Genomic DNA, 25,708 nt, shown 5'->3' on the forward strand with positions numbered 1-25,708 from the left:
GCCCTGTGTTTTTAGGCTAAATATTAAAAAAAAAAAAAAAAAAAAAAAAAAAAAATCCATCTTGAATTCATGTGGTACTTTCATATCCACTCTTGTAGTTTCACATAGCTGCTTGGTGGCAGAGCCCTGGCTAGGAACCAAAACCTCTGACTCCTACTTGAGGGCTTTGCCTGCGACACTGCACTGGCTCTTCTGTTATAAAACCCCATCCCTTGTGATATGTGGCCATAGCTTAGTGAAGCTGAAAAAGCCTCTGGAGTGCCCTGGGTCTGAATCCCCGCTTTGGCACTCATTAACTGTGTGACTTTGAACAGGTGAGTTTTCTCTGAGCCTCAATTTCCTCATTTCTAAAATGATAATGCCACCTATATGACAAGATAATTGTAAAGATGATGGTAGCTAATATTTGTTGAAGGCTTACCACATGCCCAGGCACTGTGCTAAGCCTTTTTACGTGCATGATTTAGATCTGATCCCTCTTTTATTGATGAGGGAATTGAGGCTTAAAAGAGTTAAGCAACTTGTTCCAGGTCACATAGCTGGTAAGTAGAGGAGCCAAGAGTGGCACCTCTGCTTTTAATGAGTTAATATAAGCAAAAGCCCTAGCCCAATATCTGATTTATGGTATGTGCTCAGTAAGTGCAGCTTCTGTCACCCCTTCCATCCCCCGACTCAGCAACCCAGGATGAACCGATAACTTTGTCTCTTGTGTCTTCCTGCCAGGGCTTCTTCTAATGAGACTTTTGATGGGCTGGACTGGTGAGTGAGGGCTCTGAGGCAGTGAAAGGTAGGGCAGCCAGATGCCTCCTTCAGACACTGAGCATGCTTCTGCTTACCTTCAGCCCAGCTGCAGGGAGGGTGGCACTCAAATATATGACCCCCGTGATTCTGCTGGTGTTTGCCCTGGCCCTGTATCTGCATGCTCAGCAGGTGGAATCGACTGCCCGCCTGGACTTCCTCTGGAAACTGCAGGTGACTGGGTGGGCAAGGGAGGGGGAGGATTTTGAGGACAGAGTCTGGGCCAATCTAGAAATGCATTTTGTTAGTTGGCCAGGGCTCAGGCTCCCCAAGCCCACCCTGGCTCCATGCTTTCTCTGTGTCCATCCCCTGTCCCTTTCCCCGTCACCCTTTGCCTATTCTTTAGGCCTCATCTGTCCATGACTTTCTTCTACGTGGTTCCCTCTGATGCCCATCTCCCGGCGTTGGCCACTGCAACCACCCCTTGTGAATGTTGGGCAGTGGGTGATGGGTGTGGTGTCCACAGGCAACAGGGGAGAAGGAGGAGATGGAGGAGCTCCAGGCATACAACCGGCGGCTGTTGCATAACATTCTGCCCAAGGATGTAGCTGCCCACTTCCTGGCCCGGGAGCGCCGGAACGACGAGCTCTACTATCAGTCGTGTGAGTGTGTGGCTGTCATGTTTGCCTCCATTGCCAACTTCTCTGAGTTCTACGTGGAGCTGGAGGCAAATAATGAGGGTGTGGAGTGCCTGCGGCTGCTCAACGAGATTATCGCTGATTTTGATGAGGTACTTGTCCAGTCAGCTGGTGCTGGCAGAGAGTGGGGAGAACTTTGGCTGAGAAGGACAGGATTGGAGGGCATGGGTGGTTCTGGGAGGAGGGAGGGAAATTTGATGAGACCCAGAGATGTCAGGGGCAGGGGTAAGAGTAGGTACAGTGGAGGCAGGATGGGGACTCATGAAGGCGTTAGAAGAAAGAAGTGAGTCCCAGTGGGACAGGGTCGTCATTCTTGGGGAGCAAAGGAAGACAAGAAGATCTGGAACAGGATAGGTACCAGGTAGATAGATGTCATTGAAGAAGAAAGCAGTAGTCTGTGAACAGAGCCCCATGAGGCCAAGTAAGCAAGATGGTCCCCTGAATAGAGGAAATGGAAGCGAAATGTGAGGAAGTGTCCTGAAGATCAGGTCAGGAGTGGGCCCTTCACTGTTCTGGGTGGGGTGGGGTGGAGTCAGGGGTGGATTCTTTACTACGGGACTAAGTTTCCGAAAAAGCGAGCATTGCAATAATTGATGCCTGATATCCTGCGGTTCTGGGTTCTGTAAGTGGGCTATTCCTTTGACCTGAAGCTTTATGCTCAAGACCTGGCCTGGGTTCTGAGGGCTGCCTGGTGAAGGAGGCCTGTTTCCCTGGCTCCTTGGTCCTGCACTGAGAGCAGCAGCTGGAAGTGGGTCTTGCTCTTCCAGAGGAGGGGAGCTGTTGAGACAGGGCAGTGAGAGAGTGGGCCAAGGCATGGCAAGGAATGGGCCCTGGGGCAGAGCTGGGTTTGGCTTCTTTGCCTTGACAGCTGGGTCCCCCTGTGCTGTCTAGATCATCAGTGAGGAGCGGTTCCGGCAGCTGGAGAAGATCAAGACGATTGGTAGCACCTACATGGCTGCCTCTGGGCTGAACGCCAGCACCTATGATCAGGTGGGCCGCTCCCACATCACCGCCCTTGCCGACTATGCCATGCGGCTCATGGAGCAGATGAAGCACATCAATGAGCACTCCTTCAACAATTTCCAGATGAAGATCGGTGAGAGGACCTTGCTGCCTGGCTGGTTTTCCAAGGGCTGTTTCTGGGGGAAGCTGAGGGAGCAGGCGAGACGGCATCACAGATTCCCCAACAGGACTCGTGTAGGATTTCCTTTTCTCCCTACTCCCATGTTGTCTGGTATGAAGGACAGAGATCACTTATTGAGAACCAGCTATGTGCTAGGCACTGTCTTAGACTTTTGTGAGCACATTTTAATCCTCACATTATTATCCCCTTTTACAGATAAAGAGACTGACTCTCAGAGAGATTTAATAACTTGGCCGCCCAGAACAGAGATTTAATAACAACTAGTAAGTGGCTGAATTGGGATTCAAAACCAGGTTCAGGTAAACTCCAGTACCTGTGCCCTTATCTATGGCCAGTCTAATAAGAGGCAGTTCTTCTCAGATGAACTGAGGATGGGAGTGATAGCATGGATTCTGGAGTCAGGACTCTCTGGTTTGAATTCTGGATGTTCCACTTACTGGCTTATTTAGCAAGTCATCTAACTTCTCTAAGCTTCACTTGCCTTATCTGTAAATGGGGATAATGATACCCAACTTTTAGGGCTGTTGAGAGGATGAAATACTAATGGAATACTTACCAGAGGAGTTGGCACGGAGTGTGCATTCAGTAGATTAGCGACGTATTAGTTACAGCATAGCTGTCTTGACTCAGGGGAGCCCCTCAGCTAAAAGGCCCAGATTTCTAATTCTCTACAACCAGGACACTTGTCCCTTTGCCACTTCTAAAGGTTCCAGGAGGTGGGATGACTCCCTGGGCTGACCCTGGAACAGCCACTTGTCTCAGTGTCTTGCTGCTCTCCCCACCACAGGACTGAACATGGGCCCAGTTGTGGCAGGTGTCATTGGGGCTCGGAAGCCACAGTATGACATCTGGGGGAACACAGTGAATGTCTCTAGCCGTATGGACAGCACAGGGGTCCCTGACAGAATCCAGGTGAGGGGAATGTGAGCAGAGGCTGGGAGGGGTATGGACCCAGAGGGCTTCTGCAGGTCTCTCTCTGCAGTTGCTAGGACAGGGGTAGGGTGGCAGTGTGCTGTGGTTGGTGGGGTGGGGATTGGGGGAGGGAAGCTAGCATGATGAGAGGACCCCTGGGCCCCTGCAAATGTAGCAGGAAGGATCCCAGGCTAAGCAATCTCCCCTCCTACCCCCCAGGTGACCACTGACCTGTACCAGGTTCTGGCTGCCAAGGGCTACCAGCTGGAGTGTCGAGGAGTGGTCAAAGTGAAGGGCAAGGGGGAGATGACCACCTACTTCCTCAATGGGGGCCCCAGCAGTTAGCAGTTACAAATTCAGCTGAAGGGACCAAGGTGGGCATTTGAGTGGACTCTGTACTCGCTGGGTGGAGCTGTGGCAGGGGACACTGAGCCTTCAGACCCTGCTTACCACAAAAGGGAACACCCCAGCAGACCGTGCTTGGACCATGCTCGTCTGCCCTCAGGCTGGAGAATGAGGGGATGCCAAGAGGAATTTGCAAGTGACTTTCTTTTTATATTGGGGCAGGACTGTTCCCTCTCCTTTCCTCCAGCTTTTGGGAGCAGGGGAGGAGGCTGCAGCAGAGGCAGTGGGAATCCTCCTGCCTGGGAGGTGAAAATGGCAGCTTGCCATGCCTGCCCTTTCCCTGTCTGGGCAACAGGCTCAGGGCTAGGCTTTTCCTTTCCCCTTTTCCTGGGAGTATTTCATACAAAGACTGGCAGGCATGAGGAGTGCCTATTCCATGCTTGCCTTTGCTATGCCTGCATCCCCAGCATGGTTCTGGGGATCCCCCACCCTAGCCAGGTCTCCCTCCTAGGCACAGGGCATAGGAGGGATATGCCCTGGGGACCTAGTTCTGTCCATATTTCAGGGGAATGTTTCCATTTGCCAAATCCTAGTCCCATGATCTGTCCCCAAAGGGGAACAAAGGGACTTCTGACAGCTCAGATTTAGCCCTAGTTCCTGCAAAGTTCCAGGGAAAGGGGCGTCTGGCCTCACTGGTACTGTGAAAATGCCCAGCCAGAGAGCAAACCTTTGTGTGGGGATGTCAGATCAGGAGCTGGAAGTTCACCTGCAGGTGCCAAAGAGAACGGGCCGGCCAGGGAGTGGGATGGGGCCAGACTCTGATCTGAGGGCCCCAATGGGCAGGATCAGGTCACTCTGCCCCAGTGTTCTTTTGCTGTCTGCTGGCAAGGGGGCACACAGCATCTCTACACCTTCTGTTGCCAAATTAGAAAAGGGCCAGGGTATGGAGGAAGATAACTCTGATCCCAAACCTGTCCTCCCAAACCTCTGGCACTGGGGAGGGCCTGTGTGTCTGTGTAATGTGCGTGCATGTTGGTCTTCATTTGCATGTCTTTTCCAGGGCCGTGTGTGTCCTTGTGCTTCTGCTCCTCAGCTCTCCACTCTGGGCTGCCTCTCTCCCGTGGTCCTCTATCTTCTGGGAATAAGGCAGGATTCCGTTTCAAGGATGGGGAGGGATGCTCAGGTTGCACAGGAGTGGAGTAGGGTGTAGTAACAAGAGGAGGGGGGCCCTGGGGAGAGGTGTCCTTTTGTGCCAAATCCCTAAGTGCCATTTGGGGGCCACGTGTGCAGCATGACTGTCCTCCTGCCTGGGGCAGGGACCAAGCCTGAACTGTCTGGGATTTGGTGGTCAGAGGCTCAGGAATTTCCAGGATTCCCCAGCTGGTATCCTGGGACGTGGTATGCTTTGGGACTGGGGTAACACGGGATCCCTCTGAGGACCCAGATACTGGTACTAGAGGATGGGGCAGGGGAACCTGAAACTTCGCCTTCCCAAGCCTTCAGCCTGAGTTTAGCATGTTCCTGGCACCCCAGTCCCTGTGAAGCCTACAGGGGTTGGCAGGGGGGTTAGGAGGCTAGATTTCCTTCCTACCCCTGCCTTCCTTTTATCTTTTTCTTGCAACTTCCTTGCCTCTGGCCTGAATTAGTTGGTGTCTTGGTTTCTCTGCCTGTACCTATTTAAGCCAGAGGCATTAGCTTGAATTTTGCTTGAAGACTGCTTCGTCTTGGAGGCGATCAGAGAGGCTGAGGAGAGACCCAGAAGTGCTGAGTTTGGAAGTAGAAGGGGCAAGTGATGATATCTTGTCCTTCTTCATGCCCTTTCTGACTCTAGTAGAGGCCTGGTTTCTGGCTCAAACTGCCTGCCTTTGGGGCTCTTCATGCATCAATCAAATGGGCCCTCAGGTACTTACTTCATTAGCCAAGGCAGGAGGAGGGGAAGACTAGTTGGTCCAGACAGGAAATCAGCTCTCCTCCCCGCAGCCATATCCTTGGATAGGAAGGGACTGCTTGGAGCCATGGGGTATGGGTGAGGATACAAAGAGACTAGGATGAGAAGACTTCAGTTTTGGGTGATTTGTCTCTGCTTCTTGCCAGGCGGGAAGGGCCTGTCCATACCTTGGCTCCCCTACCACAGTGCCAGCCATGGCCTTCCTCCAGGCTACCATTGTCCCCTCCTCACCAGTTGGCGGGGGAGTCAGTGGATGGGAGGTCCATGGACTTCGGTTTTTATAATGTAACCACTGTGGGGGGGAGGGTGATGTATCATGTATTTCAGTGAAATATTTAATATATTTAAATATCAATAAAATCAAACTCTTTGTAAAACTCCTTGTTCTCTGCAGCTGTTCTGGGCCCGGGGTTAAGTGAGAAGTGGCAGAGCCTGGTGTAGGAGGCAGCCTCTCTCATCTGCACCCTCCTGCCCAAGAGAGGTGGGCCTCCTGCCCAAGAGAGGTGGGCCTCTCTCATCTGCGATCTGGTTTTCTCCCTGCTAAGGAGAAGCTGCAGTGTCTTCAGAGAGCATGACTACTCCAGGCCCTTCAGCATCATGAGGAATAGTGGTGTATACCCAGATCTGTTACTCTGACTCCTTCCGCATATGAGGTCAGGACCCCTGTGGTTGTCTTTCCAGTGCCCTGCTGGTCCCTTCCAAACCAAACACCATAACGTTCTAGCTTCTGGGAGAATCTCTCACATACCTGATCTCATAGGAGTGTGGGCTTTGGGATTATTTCCATCCCTCTCCTTTCAGTGCACACAAGTGACTTCTAGTCCAATCTGTTTACTCTGCTTCCTCAATCCCCTCCTCCCATTAGTCATCCATCAGAACCAGGATACCTTCCTCTTTTCCCTTCTTTGCCCTCCTTCCAGTCCATCTTGTCCTTTTGCAAACACATCCTGCTCAATACAGACTGAAGTTTCTGTCATTGAGAATAGAGTGATCCATAAATCTGGAAAAGAAAGGGTCTCTGATTCAGCCAGGCCAGGCTGGAGTGAGTGAGTGAGTGAGTGAGTGTGTGTGTGTCTCTGCATGTGTCCTAAAATGTAGCTCCCAGGACTGCCTCAGAGCAGAATGGGCTGTGGTAGTGATGAAGTAGGGCTACTGCCAATGGATGGTGGCTGGAGGGGCAGGGAGGCAGCAATGAGGGGAGGAGAAACTCCCCAGACTCCCACAGGAATACTATAGACACTTGTCTTAATGCCTGCTCAGAAGTCATATCCATAAGGCGAAACATAAGACAGACAAATCTTTAACTCTGAATGCCACCACTGCCCAGATTCTGGGGCCAGCTTAGCTTCCCCTGGTAAGACCCAAATCCCTTCTATTCCCTGAGTGGAGATGCAACAGTTTCTAAGGATTTAAGTGAGGGGAGGGAGTATTCTCCGTGGTCTCCCCGCCTTACTCCTCCCAGCCTAACCTGGTCATTGGGCTTTTGATGAGGCAGTGGCGAGGGCCCCGGATCCATGGCATGGTTTCCTCTGGGCGCACTCCTGGATCGTGGGACCTCCAGAAGCTGAAGTTCTGAGCATCAGTCAAGGGGACTCGGAAGACCTGATTGGGGACTAAATGGTTTGGGGAAGGGCAGGTTATCCAATTTCTTTTTCTCTGCTCCCTTTTCTGCCTCAGGGCAGCACAAGCCAAGCCTAGCCTAGCAACTACGCCTGACCAGGTGCTGAGAAGTCCTGGGAATTTGGTCACCACACCCAGTTTTACTTCCGGATTCCAGCATTTCACACCCTTCATGGTCAGTTGAATCAGTCTTCGTTCTTCCTGCTGCTACTAAGCCCATCTCTATGAGAGCTTTCCTTGCGTGCTAAGATAGAGGAAAAACAAGTGGATAACCTACTGGGGAAATGTGCAAGATGGGTCCACGGGTTTATTTTTTTTTTCTAGGCTTAATCATCTTCATTCCCTTCCCTCTTCTCTGAAGTAACTCTTTCCTGTGTTCATTCCAGGTACTTCTCTGAAACTTAGCAATGATACCACCTCATGTTTACCTACTGCTAATGATATCATTTATCAAGTGCCCATCATGTTCTAGATGTTATATTAGGTGTTCTTCAAAATTTGAAATAATGTCAGACCTCTTTAGATTTTTTTTTTGTATTTTCACTATCTATTTGGATAAATCGAATCATACCAGTATGTAAAATTTGTATATTTTTAAAACTTAGAATTATAGCCTCATATTCTGGTTTATAGTCTTTATAATCATTATTGTAAAAAAAAAAAATCCCTAATATACCATTGAGTAGACATTACATTTTGACTTAGTTGTTTTCCTATTATTGATAATAAGCTTTTTAAAAGTCTTGCTAATAGAAATAACTCTTAGATACTTCATACATATGTCTTTTTTTAAAATTTCTGAAAGCATTTTAGTTTTTTAAATTGAACTTTCATTTTGAGATAATTATAGATTCACAAACAGTTGTAAGAAAAGATACACAGAGAACCTGTGTACTTTTCATCCATTTCCCCCAACAGTAACATCCTGCAAAACTATAGTACCATTACAACTATGATATTAACATTGATATAGAAGTTCCATCACTATGAGATCCTGGAGTTGCCCTTTATAGCCAGCCACACCTTCCGCCCCCAACCTGCCCTTGGTAATTAATCTTCATTTCCATAATTATGTCATTTTAAGAATGTTATATAAATGGCATCATACAGTATGCGATCGTTTTGAGACTGACTTTCTTTACATAGCATAATGCCCTGGAAATTCCTACAAGCTATTGTGTGTATCAGTGGTTTGTACTAGATGCTTTTAAAATGTACATTTTCTCTAACCTTCACACAATGCTAGAGTATTCCCATTTTCAGATGGTTTGGAGAGGTTAAGTGGTTAAAGGAACCTGTCCAAGGTCACAACTTGTTTGGAGTTTAAACTCAGTTCAAATTCCAAAGCTAGTGCTCAGTCTACCACTCCTTACAGCATAGCATATAATAATACAGATACTTTTATAAACTCTTGTTTTTGGTTTGATTCTCACAGCAATTCTGTAAGATTGATAGAGTAGGCATTTTCTGTTTCTTGTTTTGTTTTCTAATGAATGAGGAGGGAGGTTAATAAAGGTTAAGTGACTACTCAAGGTGAGACATTTAAACGAGGGAGAATTGGGACTCAAACCTGGATCTCCTGCTTCCAAGTCTGATTCAATTTTTACTTTATCTTGCTCATTCCACCATTCAGGTCTACTTTCTCCCTGGTCTTCTCAATCTCTCTTCTTGACTTTTTTTTCCCTCCAGCCCTATAACCATGCCCTAGCTCATCTCAGACATTCTTTAGGAACTCAGATATATCTACTCTGCCCCTAGCATGGTGCCCACTCCAAGATACTTACATGTCTTTAACAAGACCTTTTGTACAGCTTCATGGTACCTCGTATGGCTATTCTGGTGCACAGAATAATTCTCATCTTCTGAGGTAATCGGAGGAAGTCTAGTGGGCAACAGTTCCTTCTGGTCTGAAATAAGAGCAGACTTGCTGAGTACTTGATGAATGGGACTGTTTGATTCTCTGAGTGGAGTTTCTAGTCTCCATGCCAACCAGGCACATAGCAGGGATCTCTCCTAGCCACTCACACATCTGATTAGCGAATCTTGGGATCCTAGGAGTTAAATCATAGTGCCTGTGACAGGGGTGGAAGGGAGAAACCAGGGATCATGAGACCTCCTTCACAACTCTTTCTCTTCCCCGACCCTGGTTTTGAGTGGCTTCCTGCTGGAATCAAGATCTTGACAGATACTTAGGATTAGTGCTGGTGAAAAGGGCACCTTATCTGGATGGACACTCCTTTCCTAAGATTTGCATATTTGCAGAGCTTTAATTGGTGAAATAGCTTTAATTGGTGAAATTGGTTAATAGGTGGAAGTTATGTTTAAGCTAAGTCTTGGAGGATAAGAAGTTGTTAGTGGGACATGGTAGCATCAAGAACATTTCAGACAGCAGGATAGCAAGTGTTAGAAACATTAGTGAGGTCTCAGAGCTTGCTATTGATTTAGAGGCTGATTAGTGCTGGTAAAGTGGAGAGGGACAGGGGATGTGGCTAATGTAGAGTAGAGTAGGGTAGGGTAGGGTAGGGTGGGTAGGGCAGATTAGTATAATGTAGACCTAATGTTCTTTTGAGGGTTTGGGAATCCCCTCTGAGGTAAAACCTATATATATCACTAGGCTGAAAAGACCAGATCTTCCTTACCCAGTGGCGTGGTCTGAATGTTTGTGTCTTCCCCAAAATTTATATGTTGAAAACTTAATGCCCAAAGTGATGGTATTTGGAGGTGGGGCCTTTGGGAGGTGATTAGGTCATGAGAGCAGAGCCCCATGAATGGCATGAGTGCCCTTATAAAAGAGGCCTGAGAGAGCTCCCTTGCCCCTTCCGCCATATGAGGACACAAAGAGAAGCCTTTGACCTGGAAGAGGGCCCTCACCCGTCCATGCTGGCACCCTGCTCTTGGACTTCAGCCTCCAGAACTGTGAGAAATAAATTTCTGTTGTTTATAAGCCACACAGTCTATGGTATTTTGTTATAGCAGCCTGAACAGATTAAGATACTCAGTCTCTCTCGCAGCTAAGACATGGGCAAAGAGTTTTGGCTAGGCCAATCAAATATATCTGTTCCAGCTTTTGAATCAAAGATGAGGTTGCAAAAAAGCAGGGACATGTAAAGTCTTTTTCTGTTGATGGGAAGTTGTAGCAGTGAAGCTGCACTTGTCTCTAGCAGCAGTATCCAGGGCCCAGCATCCTTGGTGCCAGCAGTGCCTACCATGGCATTCAATACTGTAGTTTCTATGTCTAACCAGGTCTGCGGCATGATTTTGAACATCATTTCTGGTTACTATCCACCAAGCTTGGTTCTGTTTCCTCTACAGCTTTCCCGTGCTTCCCTATATTTTAAAAAACTGTTGTAAAATTGACATATAACAAGTTTTACATATTTAATATATATAACTTAATGAGTTTGGAGATGAGTACACACCTGTGAAACCAGCACTACAATCTATTCCATAAACATATTCATCCCTTCCAAAGATTTCCTACCACCTTCATTAATTATTATTTTTTGATAAGAACATTCAACATAAGATTTAACCTCTTAGCAAAATGTTAGTATATAATGCAGTATTAACTATAGGCTCTATGCTGTACAGTTGATCTCCAGGACCTACTCATCTTGTGTAACTGAAACTTGTACCCTTTGACTACTACCTCCCCAGTTCCTCCTCCCCCAGCCTGTGGCAACCACCATTTTATTCTTTGCTACTATGAGTTTGATTATTTTAGATTCCTCATATAAGTGGTATCATGTATTATTTGTTCTGTGCCTGGCTTATTTCACTTAGCATAATGTCTTCCAGTTTCATCCATGTTGTTGCAAATGACAGGATTTCCTTTTTTTTTTTAAGGCTAATATTCCTCTGTATACATATCCCACATTTCCTTTATCCATTCATGCATTATAGGTATTTATGTTGCTTCCATATCTTGGCTGTTGTGAATAATGCTGCAATGAACATGGGAGTGCAGATATCAATTTAAGATCCTGATTTCAATTCTTTTGGGTATATACCCAGAAATGGAATTGCTGAATCATATGGTAGTTTTTTTTTATTTTTTTATTTTTGAAGGAACTTCCATACTGTTTTCCATAGTGGCTGCCCCAATTTACATTCCCACCAACAGTGTACAAGAGTTCCCTTTTCCTCCACATTTTCACCAACACATGTTATCTTTTATTTTCTTTGATAATAGCCACTTTAACATGTGTGAAGTGGTATCTCACTGTGGTTTTAATTTGCATTTCCTTGATGATTAGTTGAGCATCTCTTCATATGCCTGTTGGCCATTGTGTATCTTTTTCTTTTTTTTTTTTAAATGTCTGATCTTATTTGTTACTCTTATAAAAATCTCATTTTTAACTGGACTCAGACTTAGAGGTAGAAGCTCTCAGAGAGGATAGCCTACCTCTTTTGGCAATCTGCTCCTGGAGTTTTCCTTTGGCCTCTTTCATTCTTTTGGCCAAAAATTTAACATATTCTGTGGCTTTTTTCTTATTTTCCTTAGTCTGCTGTCTCTTCAGAGCACTACACTGAGGTTTGTGTTGCAGGGCATGTGGAGTAAAAAGACACTGAATCTTGGATGCTTTGGCCCTAGGTTTCTTACTGTCTTTGGGAGGCTTTCTCACAACATATTGGCAGACATCTTTCTTAGAGAGATCAAAGTTTGCACATTCTGCTAGCTCTTTTGGGCCCTAGGTGACATGGCACAGTAGTATCAGTGAGACCAGGAATATCTTTCTTCCCTTTTTTTACAGTGACCAAGTTGAGAACACTCATATTGGCATCCACAATGCAACCTCAAACAGATTTGCCCTTTCTTTCTCTAGTCCTCCTTGGTCTATAACAGGAATACCCCTTACTGTTGGGCCATAAATTGGGAGTTGCAGGACACAGCCATGGGTCAAGACACCTTGCTTCATGGAGAAACCTCCTTTGTCATTCCCACCACTGATTCAAACTGCAAAACCTTTCCATTCTTCACCGAGTGTCAGCAGCAATTTCTGTGGCCATATGCTTCTCCTAAAAGGTATGAAGTTTGCGTTCATCATCCACTTCAATGAGTTTCTGGCAGCCAGTGGCTGGGGAAGAGATGTTCAGTTTCATCTTGAGACAGCTAACCACCTATGAGGTGCCCTGAGAAAGAGCTTGTGTGCCTTTTTTGGGGAAATGTCTTTTCAGTTCCTTTGCCTATTTTTAAATCAGATTTTCTTTCTTTTTGCTATTGTGATATGAGAGTTTCTTATATATTGTGAATATCAAACCTTTATCAAATATGTGGTTTGCAAATATTTTCTCCCATCTGTAGGTTTTTTCATTTTGTTTCATTTGCTATGCAGAAGCTTTTTAGTTTGATGTAATCCCACCAATATTCTTTCAATAAATTCATGTTCTGCTTAAATAGGATTTGGCTTGCACCTTTGAATCCTGAGCTATCAGGAACTGGATGAAAGTTGGCTATTCCTTCTGGAAATTGTTTGTTGAGATCACTGTCTCACCTCTGGTAGAGAGTGAGGTTGCCACTTTTCTTCTGGAGTTCTTCCAAGGCTCCTGCTTTTCTCTTTCTTCCTGGCGTGGCCCCACTCATTTATCATCTCTGTCCCTCCTCCCTCCCTTTTTCACTCCAACAGAAATCTTTAATATTCCCTGAGATGACATCACTAGAGTGGGGGCACTGTTTGAATCTCCTCCTTCTACAGACAGTTGAGGATTTGGAGGCGGGGGCGGAGTACAGAGTTCTAGAGGCCTGGACTGAACCAGGGGACTGATCTGTACTTCATCACAGGTTACAGCAATGAGAAGATCTAGTTTCCAGAAGCAGTGTCATTTGAGTTTGGTCATTTGATTTGGGACAAGTAGTGGATGGCGGGATGTTCATGGCCAAGTAGATGCAGGCTGAAGAGAAAGAGCAGGAGCACATTTCTAGTGGACAATGGGATCTGGACTGTGAGTTAATTATTGCTTAATTACAGGTGACAGTGGGAGCTCTTTATCTGGCCCTTAGGCTTCAGACTGATTGTCCTTAAGGGTACAGCCAGATGATCTTTTCTATTATCTCAGTTTCCAAGTAGTAGGTTTCCAGGTTTCCAGGTTCCCATATGGATGGTTACTGTGTGCTTGGAGGTGTGCTGGACAGTATCACTTGGACACCTTCCTCATGAACCAAACACCAGTTGGTATGCTCTTCACATCAGTTTTTGGCAAGCTGGAAGGTATTTTTGGTAACCGTAGCTTCCCTAAGCAACCAGGTTTGAAAGCCACCTGGGCAAGGCTGGTGAGGGGTAAGAGTCATGCCACAGCCTCTGTGAAAGGGCATGTTTGGGGTGGAGGAATGCAGTGAGCTCCTTGTAAGCAAATACCACTGTGGCAAAGTAGTAGAATCCATCATTTTGTTGGTAGATGGTGTAACAGAGGTATACTGCATGGTATAGCAGTTAATACCATGTTCCATATGGTTTTGAGAGGTATATAGCTATGAAGAGCCCTGGACAGCTTCTTCTAGAATTGGGCCATAAATTGGAAATTGCTATAATTACATTTAATGCTTTGGATAGACCATGGACGATATCTGGGGTGGTGCAGAAGTACTTGGGTGGCTCTTTCACTTATCCAAATTAATGTTGCAGATTTCTCAATGTTAAAGGCTTCCCAGGGCGACTGTGGTCATCACAAAGTCTTATTTATCCACTACTTTGCTGGGGCTGATAGGCCACAATATTTTCAGGTTGAAGAATTTTCAGAATGTGTGTGCTTCAGTGGCTCCCAGAATTCTGACTTCCACGTTAGAATACTTGGCTGTCTGTTCTAAATGCTTAATATGGAGTGGTAATAATACCTAATGCACATTACTTACAGTTGTCTTGAACTTGGTGTCTCTGCTTGCAGAGTAATACTGCTTTAACTAGAAAATCATACAAGATCAGCTTGAGAGAAATGTTATGGTATCATACATAAGAAATGACTCTAATCCAGCAGGTGATATCCAATGCTGGACATTAATCCCTTGAAGTTGGCTAGGGCATTAAGATGGATTGAAATTGGCTGATGTGCATTTGGAAGGCTGTCTTGCACTTATTGTCTTCTCTAATACAAGGAAACTCCCAGTGCTTTGGGAGGAAGTGGACAGGAGCTTGAGTCCAGGGGACCAGACCAATCCTCAGGGCACATATCAGATATATGGGAGTTCCTTTGCTTCCATGTCCAAAAATACCTTCCTCAAAGTGGTGCACTTGTTCAGGATCCCGAACACAGGGGAAATAGATGGGGATGAGATAAGAGGTTGCAGACTGCTGACGTAAAATGGACTACGTGGATCTTCTAGAGACAATAATAAAAAGAGCTAATACTTAGTGAATGTGCATGGCCGGCACAACTAGAAAAGGTAGGTACTATTATCTTGTTTTACAAATGGGGAAACAGAGGCCCAGAGAAGTTTAGTAACTTTCCTAAGGTCACATAATTAGCATATGGCAGAGACATGAGTTTAACCTAAGCTGTTTGGCTGATGCTCTTGACCACCACACCAAACTAGCTCTTGAAATAATCTAACTGGAACATCCAGGGAAGACCAAGGACTAAGAGAAAACATGGACTCATAGAAGTAGCCTCTTGATGGGCTCCCTTGTGTACAGCTCAGTGGGGGTCCTGTCAAGGGTGTCTGCTCACCTTAGAGCCGACCTGAGTTGGGTGGGGGACATATCATTACTCTAATCCAGAGACAGAACCCTGTCTCCCTGAGCTCTACTGAAATGTGGACTATCATTTCCTGTGGCTAGCATCAGGGGAGCAGAGAGGACTGGAATCTGGTGACCACTCTGCAGTGGACTGGACCAGTCCCAGTGGGGAAAGGCTAAGCCCCTGTGGGGAAAGAGACCTGTCTGCAGTATAGTCACTCACCTTGGAGGTGCCTACTCCCTAGGCTTTGGCAGATCATAGCTATGAGTAGCTTGAGTACCTTCTCCCCTCTAGTTTCAGGATAAGAGATGGTGGTCTGCAGCACCTATAAGATGTATGGGTTGTTTCTAAGATACATTTCTATAACTACAGGTCTATCCATTTGGAAAGGCAGAGGGGCTCAGAGGCTTGGGCCAATTCATTAAAAAACCTGCTGGGGTTTGAAAAGCCAGAACGACAGTGCCCTCTGCTGGAGTCTAAGAATGGCATCCCCGCTGTTTCTAACAGGCAGCTGCGAGAGACCAGGAGACCTAGGAGACTGGAGCAGAGGACATTCCAGCCAGGGTGGGGAAAATCACCTATTATATCCTATGACAGGGTCCAGAAAATGATAATGCAAGTAAGATGTGCTCAGTTTTCTCAAAGACTTCAGACTTTTTCTTTGAAGAGATTCATTTGGAACAGGAATTAAGAGCAACTCTGAAGACTAGCTAGTGAATTCCTCTGAGAAGAGGAATAATAAAGGCAGCAGTGGAGGAAGATAGAGTGAATCCCTTTGAATGTGCAGAGCTTGGAGGTCTTTATGTCTGTGGCTAGCGGGCACTTGCTGGAGAGTCTGGCAGGGAGAAGTCATTTGTCACAAGATAAGAAAAAACATAATCTCTCCTTCCACCCACCCCCATCATTTGCCCCTGAAACTCCTATCAGTGAGCAATGTCTTGACTGTAGATTTGTGTTATAATGAGTTATAGCTTGACCTAGTGTTTTTATATAACAAGGCAAAGGAGTTGTCTCAGGAAAGGGCCAGATAAGAAGAAATTTGTCTGAAATCAAGACCAAAACATTCCTGGGCCAAGAGAAGTGTCCAGGTAAGAAGCTAAGAGTAGGTAGGACAGCAGAGTTCAAAGCAGGTGGTGAGATTCAGCTAAGGAAAGGACAGACATAGGGCCATGTTCCCCTGGGCAGGACAGAGAACAAAAGCTTAAGTATTTAAGAGACTAGGGCATAACGTGAACAAACTGGAAGCCAGGCTGAACCTGCAGGGGCAACCCATATTAGGGTCAGGAAGGGTGAGTCTGGGAAGGGCAGGAATCTACTGATTGGTGGACATGAGAGTTCTAGTAATTGGTCAGGGGTACTCTTCTGTGGGCAGCTGTAGTCACCAGGCTCTTTCAGGGCCTGGGTGAAATATCCTTTAAAGCCAGTCAGCATCTTTTGGTTTTCAAGGAATCTTATGGTTAAAAATATTGCTTTCTAGGTTTATCCTGGCAAGTGTGTCTTGAGAAGTGGACAAAGATATTCCAGTCATAGCAAAGGTATATATTCCATATGTAAATAGTAACTTACATATCATGGTTTATAACTTTTCCTCCAATCATCTGTTGTATAGTTTTATGTGCTAGGTCTTATATGTATTATATACATTATTTCATTTCTACAACGAATCTATAAGAAAGGCACTGTTATCTCCATTTACAGGTGAGAAAACTGAGGCACTCTGAATTTGCTTAGTATGAGTTAGCCCCTGAATCTGAACAACTTTGGGTACTTGATAAAACCGAGTTTCTGAAATTAAGGATAGACCAAAGTATGCTCCCCACACTCCATTTTCTTCTTTGGCTTTTCTATTTTGGTTCTTGAACAGGGGGAATAAAAAGGAAGGAGGCAGGGACTGGCACCATATTTGATTACATGTATTGACTCACCTCTGAGTTTTCATTACTACTATAATAAGGAAAGCTTGAGTAGGCTTTTTTGAGTCGAATGTTAATACACTCACACCTACTAGAAGGAAAAAAACCTATCTTTCTTCAAAGAAAAATTGTGATTGACTTAAAAATATCATTATAGTAAGAGTGTTAAGAATAAAAGGTGTTAATATTAACAGGTTCATTTTATGGTTGTTGTTAAAGCTGAGGAGCCCGTTAAGAGTGTGGTTGATTTGAGCATGAACAGGATGAAGAACTAGCGTCGGTGGACAGAAAAGGGTCAAACCACTTGAGTGAATGTTTTAACAAGGTGAAATCAGCCAGAAAGAGAGTGGAGCCAGAGAATCATTCTGAAGACAAGCATGGATTACAAATTAGAGTCTTGTAAGACCACTTGGGTTGTGGAACTAAGGGTGAGTATAGTCAGGAACTGTGGGTTCCTTGAATTTATGAATGTAGAAATTGAGATTAGAAAGACTGGGGTAAAAACAGGGTGGATATGGGCTTGCTAGGAGCCAAATAGAATCCTGTCTTTTATTCATCATCTCCCTGCTCTCCTTGTGAATTTCCCAAACCAGTTCCTCATTCCTAGTGAATGGAATTTTTCAGGTGGAAGTCTGAATTACATGGTTGAAATCAAACTTGGCAAATGGTAGCCAAGCTGCCTGAATGTCTTTAGGGAAAAGGTAATAGGATCAGAAATATTGTTCTAAGGTTCTTTTTGTTATGAGGTCATGGATGATGGGCAGAGTGAAAAGGTATTTCAGGTGTGCACAATAAAATGGCATGTCAAGAAGGAAATGAGTTAGAGGCTTCTGGCTGGGATCCATGAAAGCAGTTTGTGATCAAAGAGGGAGGTGGAGGTGCTTTGCTATAGTTTTGGCCTTGCACTGCTTCTAGAATTTGAAATTTGCTCCTATGGAGGTGAAGCTCTAGTCTCAGCTCTACACATGGCTGGCTTGTTCTCATTCTTCAGTGTTGCTCAAATATTACCTCCTTTATTATTTTTTCAAAAGTGGGCCTTCACAAGTTACACTTCATCATGGTCATTTGCAAACTCATTTCCCTGTAACAGTCAGGCAGATAATGTTTATGAGTTAAGCAAACTGAGTAAAAAACCCGTCCCATCTAAAGAGGCAGCTGCTGCTTTGCTCTGGCTGTTTGTGGTCATGTGGGAATTTTGGGCCAGTATTGCCTGTTCTAATTTTTGAAGAGAAATCAGAAATGTGGGTTTTACATAATATCTCCTGATTTTTAAATGTTGGTCCAAATTAAAAAAAAAAAAAACAAAAAACACCCTGCAGGCTGAGTCTGGCCCTCTGGCCAGCAATTTATAATTTCTGATTTGTTATTTTGCCTCTTATTTCCTTCCCAGCACTTGTTATAATCTGTGACTATCTTGTTTATTTACTTATTTTCTGTTAGTTACTGTTGTATTTCCAGTGCCTAACACAGTGCCTGGCACAATCAGTTCCCCAAAAATAAACATCTGATGTTAGATGAAAGAGGGAGCCTGGACTGATGTCTTACTTAGGAGCTTTTCATATATTTTGATTATGTATGTGAATTATAGATATGAATATGTGTTTAAATATGCACATATGTATATATGACAAATATTTTCTCTCAGTATCTTGCCTTTTAACTTTATTATGTCTTCTGATACATAATTTACAATTTTTTACTTAGTGAAAATTGTCAGTCTTCTATTAGGCTTCTGGGCTTTATGTTCTATGGGGAGTTTTTCAAAACCACTTTGTCAAAATATTCTATATTTTCCTCTAATGTTTCTATAGTTTTGTTATGTATATTTAGCTTTTTGATCCATCTGGAATTTATTTTTGTGTATGATATGAGGTGGGAGGTCTTTATTACGCTGTGGAATATCCTTTTATTTTACAAAGCATTTTAAAAAATATCACATGCTTTTTTAATTTCTAGTGAGATAGTTGTGTATATCTTTTTAATTTGACATATATATGTGATGTATTATGTTAATATATTTCCTAATATTAAGTCATCATTGTATTCTTGGAATAAATCTACTTGATGGTAGATGACTGTCTTTAATATTTTCTTGAATCTGACCTGTTAGGATTTGTCCATTTATATTTACATTGAAAAACTCAATAAAACTTAAACACTTACTGTAAACTTGAGTTAAAATGGATCTGAGTTAGAAAATTATCATTTTGCAACTATCACAGAAATAATTGATTCACACAGACCCTTCAATAGATGCTAAAACTAGTAGGTGTAAGTTTGATGAAAAATAAGGTACTTACATTTTTCAAAGTATGTTCCTGGAAATTATTACTAATTACAAAACAAAAACAGTAACTTGACAGTGGAAAAGACTGACAAACACCACCTTAATCAAACAATCAAAGTTAACATCATCGATAATGTGATAACATGTCATCATGAGCCTCCAATTAGATGTACTTAAGACATAATATCGCTTATTCCTAGCAAAAATATTCAAACCTAATCTAATCATGAGAAACATCAGACAAATCAAATTAAGGAAAATTCTACACAATGTCTTGCCTATACTTTTTTTTTTTAAAAGTCTATGTCTTAAAACAAAGGAAGGCAAAGTTGTTGTTCCAGATTGAAGGAGACTAAAGAGGCATGCCAACTAAATGCAATGCTTGATCCTTAATTGGATCCTGAAAGGAAAAATTTTGCTGTAAAGGACATTAATGGGACAATTGGCAAAATTGGAATATAGACTATAGCTAATTAGATAACAGTATTGGTGTTAAAATTTGCTGAGTTTGATACTTATACTGTGAGTTGTTATCTAAGAAAATGTTCTTATTCTTAGGAAATATAAACTAAAATATTTGGTGGTAAAGGAATATAATATGAGCAATTTATTCTCAAGTAGTTGAGAAAACAAATATATAGGGAGAAAGAAGGCAAATGTGACCAAATAATAATTGGCTAATGTGGGTAAAGGGTATAGAGAATTTCTTTGTACTAGTCTTATAACTTTTCTATAATTTTTAAATTATGTCACCAAAAAAGTTTTTTTATTTTTATTTTTTCTTGCCTACAGCACCTGATCTTCCTAGGTGGTCTCCCATCTAAGTACTAACCAGGCCTGACCCTGCTTAGCTTCTGAGATCAGACAAAATTGGGCATGTTCAGGGTTTCACGGCTGTAGACCAAAAAAAGTTTTAAAAATGATTAAATGGTCATATAAATTTATTTCCTTTCTATCTTAAATTTGCTAAAATGACATCAAAATAACAACAATATTGGCAATAACCTTCAAGGATAAAGAGAGCAAGGATACAACAACAAATGATATATTTAAGTGTAAATATCTTTTGTAAAATGGAAAGTGGATAGAGAGGTGGTAACTAATCTATGAATATGGGAAAAGTTTTAACTTAAGTTCCTGCAGTGGCAGATATACCTAGAATTGAGCTAATTCACTTGAGAGGCTCAAACTTTAGAATATAACAGGTACCACAGAAGGTGGGAGTAAAGAACAGGTCTGAGAACAGGAAGGTAGTCATTGAAACTGTCTACAGAGCATGTGGCACAACCAGGCAAACCACCTTGCCCCAACAAGCAGATGAAAGATTTTTTTGTTCAGTAGTCCCACTTCTGGGTATCTGTTTAAAGGAAATGAAAACAAGACCTTAAAGAGGTATCTTCACTTTCATGTGCTTTGTAGCAATATACACAATAGCTAAGATATGGACACCTAAGTGTTCGTGTCTGTTAATAGATGAATGGATAAATAATATACACACACACACACAAACACACATACACACAGTAGAGTGTTATTTAGCCATAAGAAAGAAGGAAATCCTGCCATTTATAATAACATGGGTGGATCTTGAGAGCATTATGGTAAGTGAGACAATTCAGACAGAGAGACAAATACTGTATGATCCCACTTATATGTGGAATCTAAAAAAGCCAAACTCATAGAAACAGTAGAATGGTGGTTGCCGGGGGCTGGGAGTTAGGGAAAAGGGGAGATGTTGGTCAAAGGGTACAAACATCCGGTTATAAGAATAAGTTCTGGAGATCTAATGTTATTGTTAATAATACTGTATTACATAATTGAAAGGTGCTATGTAGATTTTTAAATGTTCTTATCACAAAAAAGAAATGGTAATTATGTGATGTAATGGGGGTGTCAGCTAAGGCTACGGTGGTAATCATTTTGCAATATATTAGTGTATCAAATCAACATGTTTTAGCCTTAAACTTACACAATGTTGCATGTCCATTATCTCAATACAACTGCAATCTTTGGAGGAACTGAATCTAAGAGATACCACATTCCTGGATAGGAGGGCTGGCATGTGGTACAGGACTAAAAATTTGACATTTAAGTGAAAATGAAGATCCTCAAAACTGAGACTCTCAATACTCGCTTCTCCTGTCCTGGTCCTAGTATGCTAGTAGACAAGCATCTATCCAATTCCCAGAGAAGCAATTATACAATTCTTCCCTGGAGAAATTGCAGAGATACAGAGAAAAGCTCCCAGTGAAGCCTACAACAAACAAAAGGCTTCTAGTCAGCTTTTCAGTTGCTCACTCTTAAATTATAATGAAGAGCCAAGGATCACGTTATTTAATGATAGTCATTAATGAGAAAAATAGAGATCAAAATAAACTCAGAGGAAAAAGGGCCCAGAGGAGACAGCTAATGCAGGGAACAGAACCTTAAATAAAATATAATATCTATGAAGAACAGAAAGAAGATATGGAAAAGGAAGATCAGAAGACCAAAAATGGCCATTGGAATTTAAAAATATAGTAGTCAAAATAAAATGTTTTGATATAAAGATGTGGTAGTTTATTGGTGGACGTGATGGTCATTTTGAGACTAGGTCATACAAAGGCATTGTGGCTTTCTTTTCTCTTTCTCAGATCACCTGCTCTGAGGAAAGTTAGCACGATGTGAGAACACTCTGGCAGCTTATGGAGAGGCCCATGTGGTGAGAAACTGAGTTGTTTTGTCAACAGCCAGAGAGGAACTGAGGCCTCCAGACATCAGATGACTGCAGCCCCTGCTGGCATCTTGTCTGCAACCACAGTAGAAATCTTGGCCCAGAACCACCTAGCTAAGCTGTTCCTGGATTCCTGATTCAAAGAAACTGTGAGGTAGTAAGTGTTCATTGTTTTAAGCCTCTGTGTTTTAGGATAATTTGTTACACAGCAATAGATAATTCACATAGGAGGTTGGAAGACAAAACTGAAGAATCTCCCAAAGAGTAAAAATTTAAAAACCCAAAGAAAATATAGATAAAGATTAACATGTTAGAGGATCAGTTCAGGTGGTTTTATAGCTGACAAATGGAAGTTCCAAAAAAGGAGAAGAGACACAATAGAGAATAAATTAATTAAGAAATAATAAAAGAAAATTTCTCAGAAATGAAGGGTACAAATTTTCAGGTTGAGAAAGCTCTTGGATTGTCTACCACAATGAATGAAAAAAGACCTACAGCAAGTTCCATCATTATGAAATTTCAGAACACTAGGGAATAAAAAGAAAATTAAAAGCTTCCAGAGAGAAATAAGTCACTCACATAAAGGAATCCGACTGGAAGTTTCATGACAATAAAGACATACTTTTAAAATTCTCAGAAAATTATTTTCCATCTAGAATTCCATATCTAGAAAACTGACAATTAAGTGCAAGGGTAAAATAAAACCATTCTGGACTCAAAAATATACCTCCTACATATTCTTAGAAGGCTATTTCAGGATATATTCCAGGAAAGGGAGGGAGTAAACCAAGAAAGAAAACATGAAATCCAGGAAACGGAATAAAACCTTGGAGAGAGGCAAAAGCAATTTCTAAGACAAGAGCTATGCACCAGGTTGAGAGAGTGACCAGTCTAGTCTATAGTAGGAGAGAGAACGGATGGATTATCTGTTATGTTTTGAGTGACTGCAAAAAAATATCATTGGGCATTTGACAGAACTGTTCACGTATTTGGGAAAAAAATGTGATAGTTACATGGAGAACCAAGCAAATGAAAAAAATGGTGGTGGTTCTTAACTCTAGGTATAAACAAAAATTTGAACAAGAAAGGAAAAGTTATCATAGTGACATTATTTGGCTTTGTAATGAACATTTTTTACATATTTGTAAAGCTGCAAGACCACTGATTTAAACTTGTATTAATGTTATATTCCTGCATCACAAATGACCACAAATTTGGTGACTTGAAACAACATCTATTTATTATCTCACAATTCTGTAAGTCAGAAGTCTGGGCAGGCCTGACTGGATTTTCTGCTTAGTCTCACAAGGCTGAAATCAAGGTGTTGGCTGGGCTGAGGTCTTCTATAGAGGTTCTAAAGAAGAGTCCATTTTCAGACATACTCAGTTTGCAGAATTCAGTTTTTTGTGATTATAGGATTGAGGCCTTGCTGGCATCAGCCAGGACATTCTCAGCTCCTACAAGCCACCCACATTCCTTGGCACGTGGCCCCTTCCATCTTCAAAGCCAGCAGTGATGCGTCAAATCCTGCTCGTGCATCCCATTTCTGAATTCCTCTTTTGCTGCTAGCTGGATAAAAACACTCTGCTTTTAAAGGGCTTGTGAAATTAAATTAGGCCCACTCAGATAATCTCCCTTTCTCCAAATAAAGTAACAATCACCAGAATATTGTGCATCATATTCAGAGGTTCCGCCCACACTCAAAGAGGACATTATACAAGGGCAAGGTATATTGAGGGCTATTCTTACAATTTTGCCTACCACAAACCTAAAACTGATATAACTATAGTGGAAAAACTAGGGTGGGAGAGGGGAAGTACAAGGTAAGATATAAGAAAGCTAAATTCTCAACTGTCATAACAGGAAAGCAATATATAATAACCAAAAATGGGTAAATCAATACATGCATATAAACATTTTCTTTAGAAGTAGAAAGGTTAAGTACCAAAAGAAACAACTAAAATAGTTGAAAATGATGGTTTCTGGAGAGTGGTGAGAGGGCTCAGGGTAGGACACTCTCCATTCATTACGAGTCTTTTTGGCACTATTCTTTACATTTAATATTACTTTGAAAAAAGTAAAAAGATAACTTTTAAGCATTTCCGTTGATTAGACATGAGGGAGATAACTAAAAGATTTGAGGAAAATCATACAAAAATAAGTTTGCTTTGCAAATGCCTGACTCCACTTTAAGTAACCCAAGTGGAAATTGTAGATAATGCATTGAGGGGAAAAATCATCAGTAGACACATTTTCAAAGAAAAAGAGTTAGCACTATGTCAAAAAAATTGGTGAATCTACAGTTATACATATTAAATGAAATGAAAATATATAAAGTATGTATCTTTTCTTGATTCCCCAATTTATTATGTAGTGTTCCTTTAAATTAACCAACTATTTGTCTGATAAGAGTGATTCTACTGTAATTACATTCAACTTTTAATATATATAGTACTTACTAATTGACCCAAGCTTGCTACCTTGATATCTGGTGGCAGGTTTATACCAGGGATCTCCACCTGGTTAGGAGTTTATGAGTACTGATTAGGTGAGCCACATTCCAGGTTCTGGTGGGCCGCGTTTACTTCAAGATGCCTCCCAGAAAGATGGGATCAGTGGTAACTAGTTGCCTTGTGAAATGGTGAGTTCACTAAATTCTTTTTTTTTAATTAATTAATTTATTTTAATTAGTTTCAAGTATACAGTACCTTGGTTAGACATCTATGTAGTTCATAAAATGATTCCCCCCCCCTCCCATTGCTCCCTCACCCCCCTGGCCCTCCAGCTAGCCAACATATTAATGCTAACTGCATTCCCTATGATGTGCTTCCCATCCCCATGACCATCTATCAACTACTAATTTGTACTTCTTTAACCTTTCACCCCGTTCTCCCAGCCCTCAACCCCCCTCTCCTCTTTCACCAAATTGTCCACTATATTTGTGAGTCTGTTTTTGATTAGTTTGTTCTTTTTGTTTCTTAGATTCCACATATAAGTGAAATCATACGGTATTTATCTTTCTGACTGACTTATTTCACTCAGCCTAAGAACCTCTAGGTCCATGTTGTTGCAAATGGTAGGATTTTTTTAATGGTTGAGTATTATTCCATTGTATATATGAACCATAATTTCTTTATCCAATTGTCTATAGATAAGCATTTAGGTTGCTTCCATATCTTGGCTATTGTAAATTGTGTTGCCATGAATATTGGGGTGCATAGGTCTCTATAAATTATTGTTTTGGTTTTCTTTGGGTAAATACTCAGAAGTGCAATTGCTGGGTCAAAAGGTATATCCATTTTTAACTTTTTGAGAAACTTCCATACTGTTTTCCACAGCGGCTGTATGGTTATGTCCCCTTTTAATATCAGGGGTCGTTTCACTTGAACCAGACTTGCTCCAATTTACCTGACCACTGGCAGAAACATTATTTCTCAATGAGACAGAGACAGAGCAAGGCCACTTGGTCCACATCTCAAAACTGAGATGCACATGAATCAAAGTGATGGTACACAATGAATTTATTTTCCATTTGGGAAGATAGTTGTAACACACAGAATCTAGTCCTAGATGTAAGGTGTCTTTAACAGTTGAGCTTTCCTCATAAACTATATGACATCCTGACAGTTGTGAGAATATATATATTATAATATGCAAGCTATTATAGCTTATTAATGACTTTTCCTCACCTTTTTAACAATCTAGCTATAACTATCAGA

The 25,708-nt window shown here is 42.3% G+C and overlaps 2 protein-coding genes, 1 long non-coding RNA gene and 1 pseudogene across 9 annotated transcripts in view; 2 read left to right on the plus strand and 2 right to left on the minus strand.

Annotated features, from left to right (window-relative positions):
* ADCY6 (adenylate cyclase 6) overlaps positions 1-6,162 on the plus strand; it is a 20,689-nt gene extending 14,527 nt beyond the window's left edge. For 5 of the 7 annotated variants that reach the window (XM_025050255.1, XM_025050256.1, XM_025050252.1 and 2 more), the window contains 6 exons: positions 724-759; positions 843-972; positions 1,265-1,528; positions 2,328-2,532; positions 3,368-3,492; positions 3,712-6,162. In XM_025050255.1, coding sequence (XP_024906023.1) covers positions 724-759; positions 843-972; positions 1,265-1,528; positions 2,328-2,532; positions 3,368-3,492; positions 3,712-3,837 — 886 coding nt within the window. In that variant the 3' untranslated portion in view covers positions 3,838-6,162. Of the gene's footprint in view, positions 1-723; positions 760-842; positions 973-1,264; positions 1,529-2,327; positions 2,533-2,775; positions 2,844-3,367; positions 3,497-3,711 lie in introns of those variants that run through there. The other 2 variants (XM_025050257.1, XM_025050258.1) reach the window with 2 other exon arrangements.
* A 438-nt stretch (positions 6,163-6,600) lies between these two features.
* Positions 6,601-25,708, minus strand: part of TEX49 (testis expressed 49) — a 29,532-nt gene continuing 10,424 nt past the window's right edge. Inside the window, exons 2-4 of the mRNA XM_025050263.1 lie at positions 9,190-9,312; positions 7,254-7,398; positions 6,601-6,785 (exon numbers count right to left, since the gene is read on the minus strand). Coding sequence (XP_024906031.1) covers positions 6,737-6,785; positions 7,254-7,398; positions 9,190-9,312 — 317 coding nt within the window. The 3' untranslated portion in view covers positions 6,601-6,736. The remainder of the gene's footprint in view (positions 6,786-7,253; positions 7,399-9,189; positions 9,313-25,708) is intronic.
* On the plus strand, positions 15,512-18,753 carry LOC112483838. The gene is made up of 3 exons (XR_003047795.1): positions 15,512-15,640; positions 16,554-16,611; positions 17,209-18,753. It is a non-coding gene; the product is annotated as an uncharacterized LOC112483838 (long non-coding RNA).
* Positions 20,060-20,178, minus strand: LOC112483850 (annotated as a pseudogene).

The sequence above is a fragment of the Pteropus alecto genome, unplaced genomic scaffold, assembly GCF_000325575.1.
Source record: "Pteropus alecto unplaced genomic scaffold, ASM32557v1 scaffold196, whole genome shotgun sequence".
In the NCBI taxonomy this organism is placed as follows: domain Eukaryota; kingdom Metazoa; phylum Chordata; class Mammalia; order Chiroptera; family Pteropodidae; genus Pteropus; species Pteropus alecto.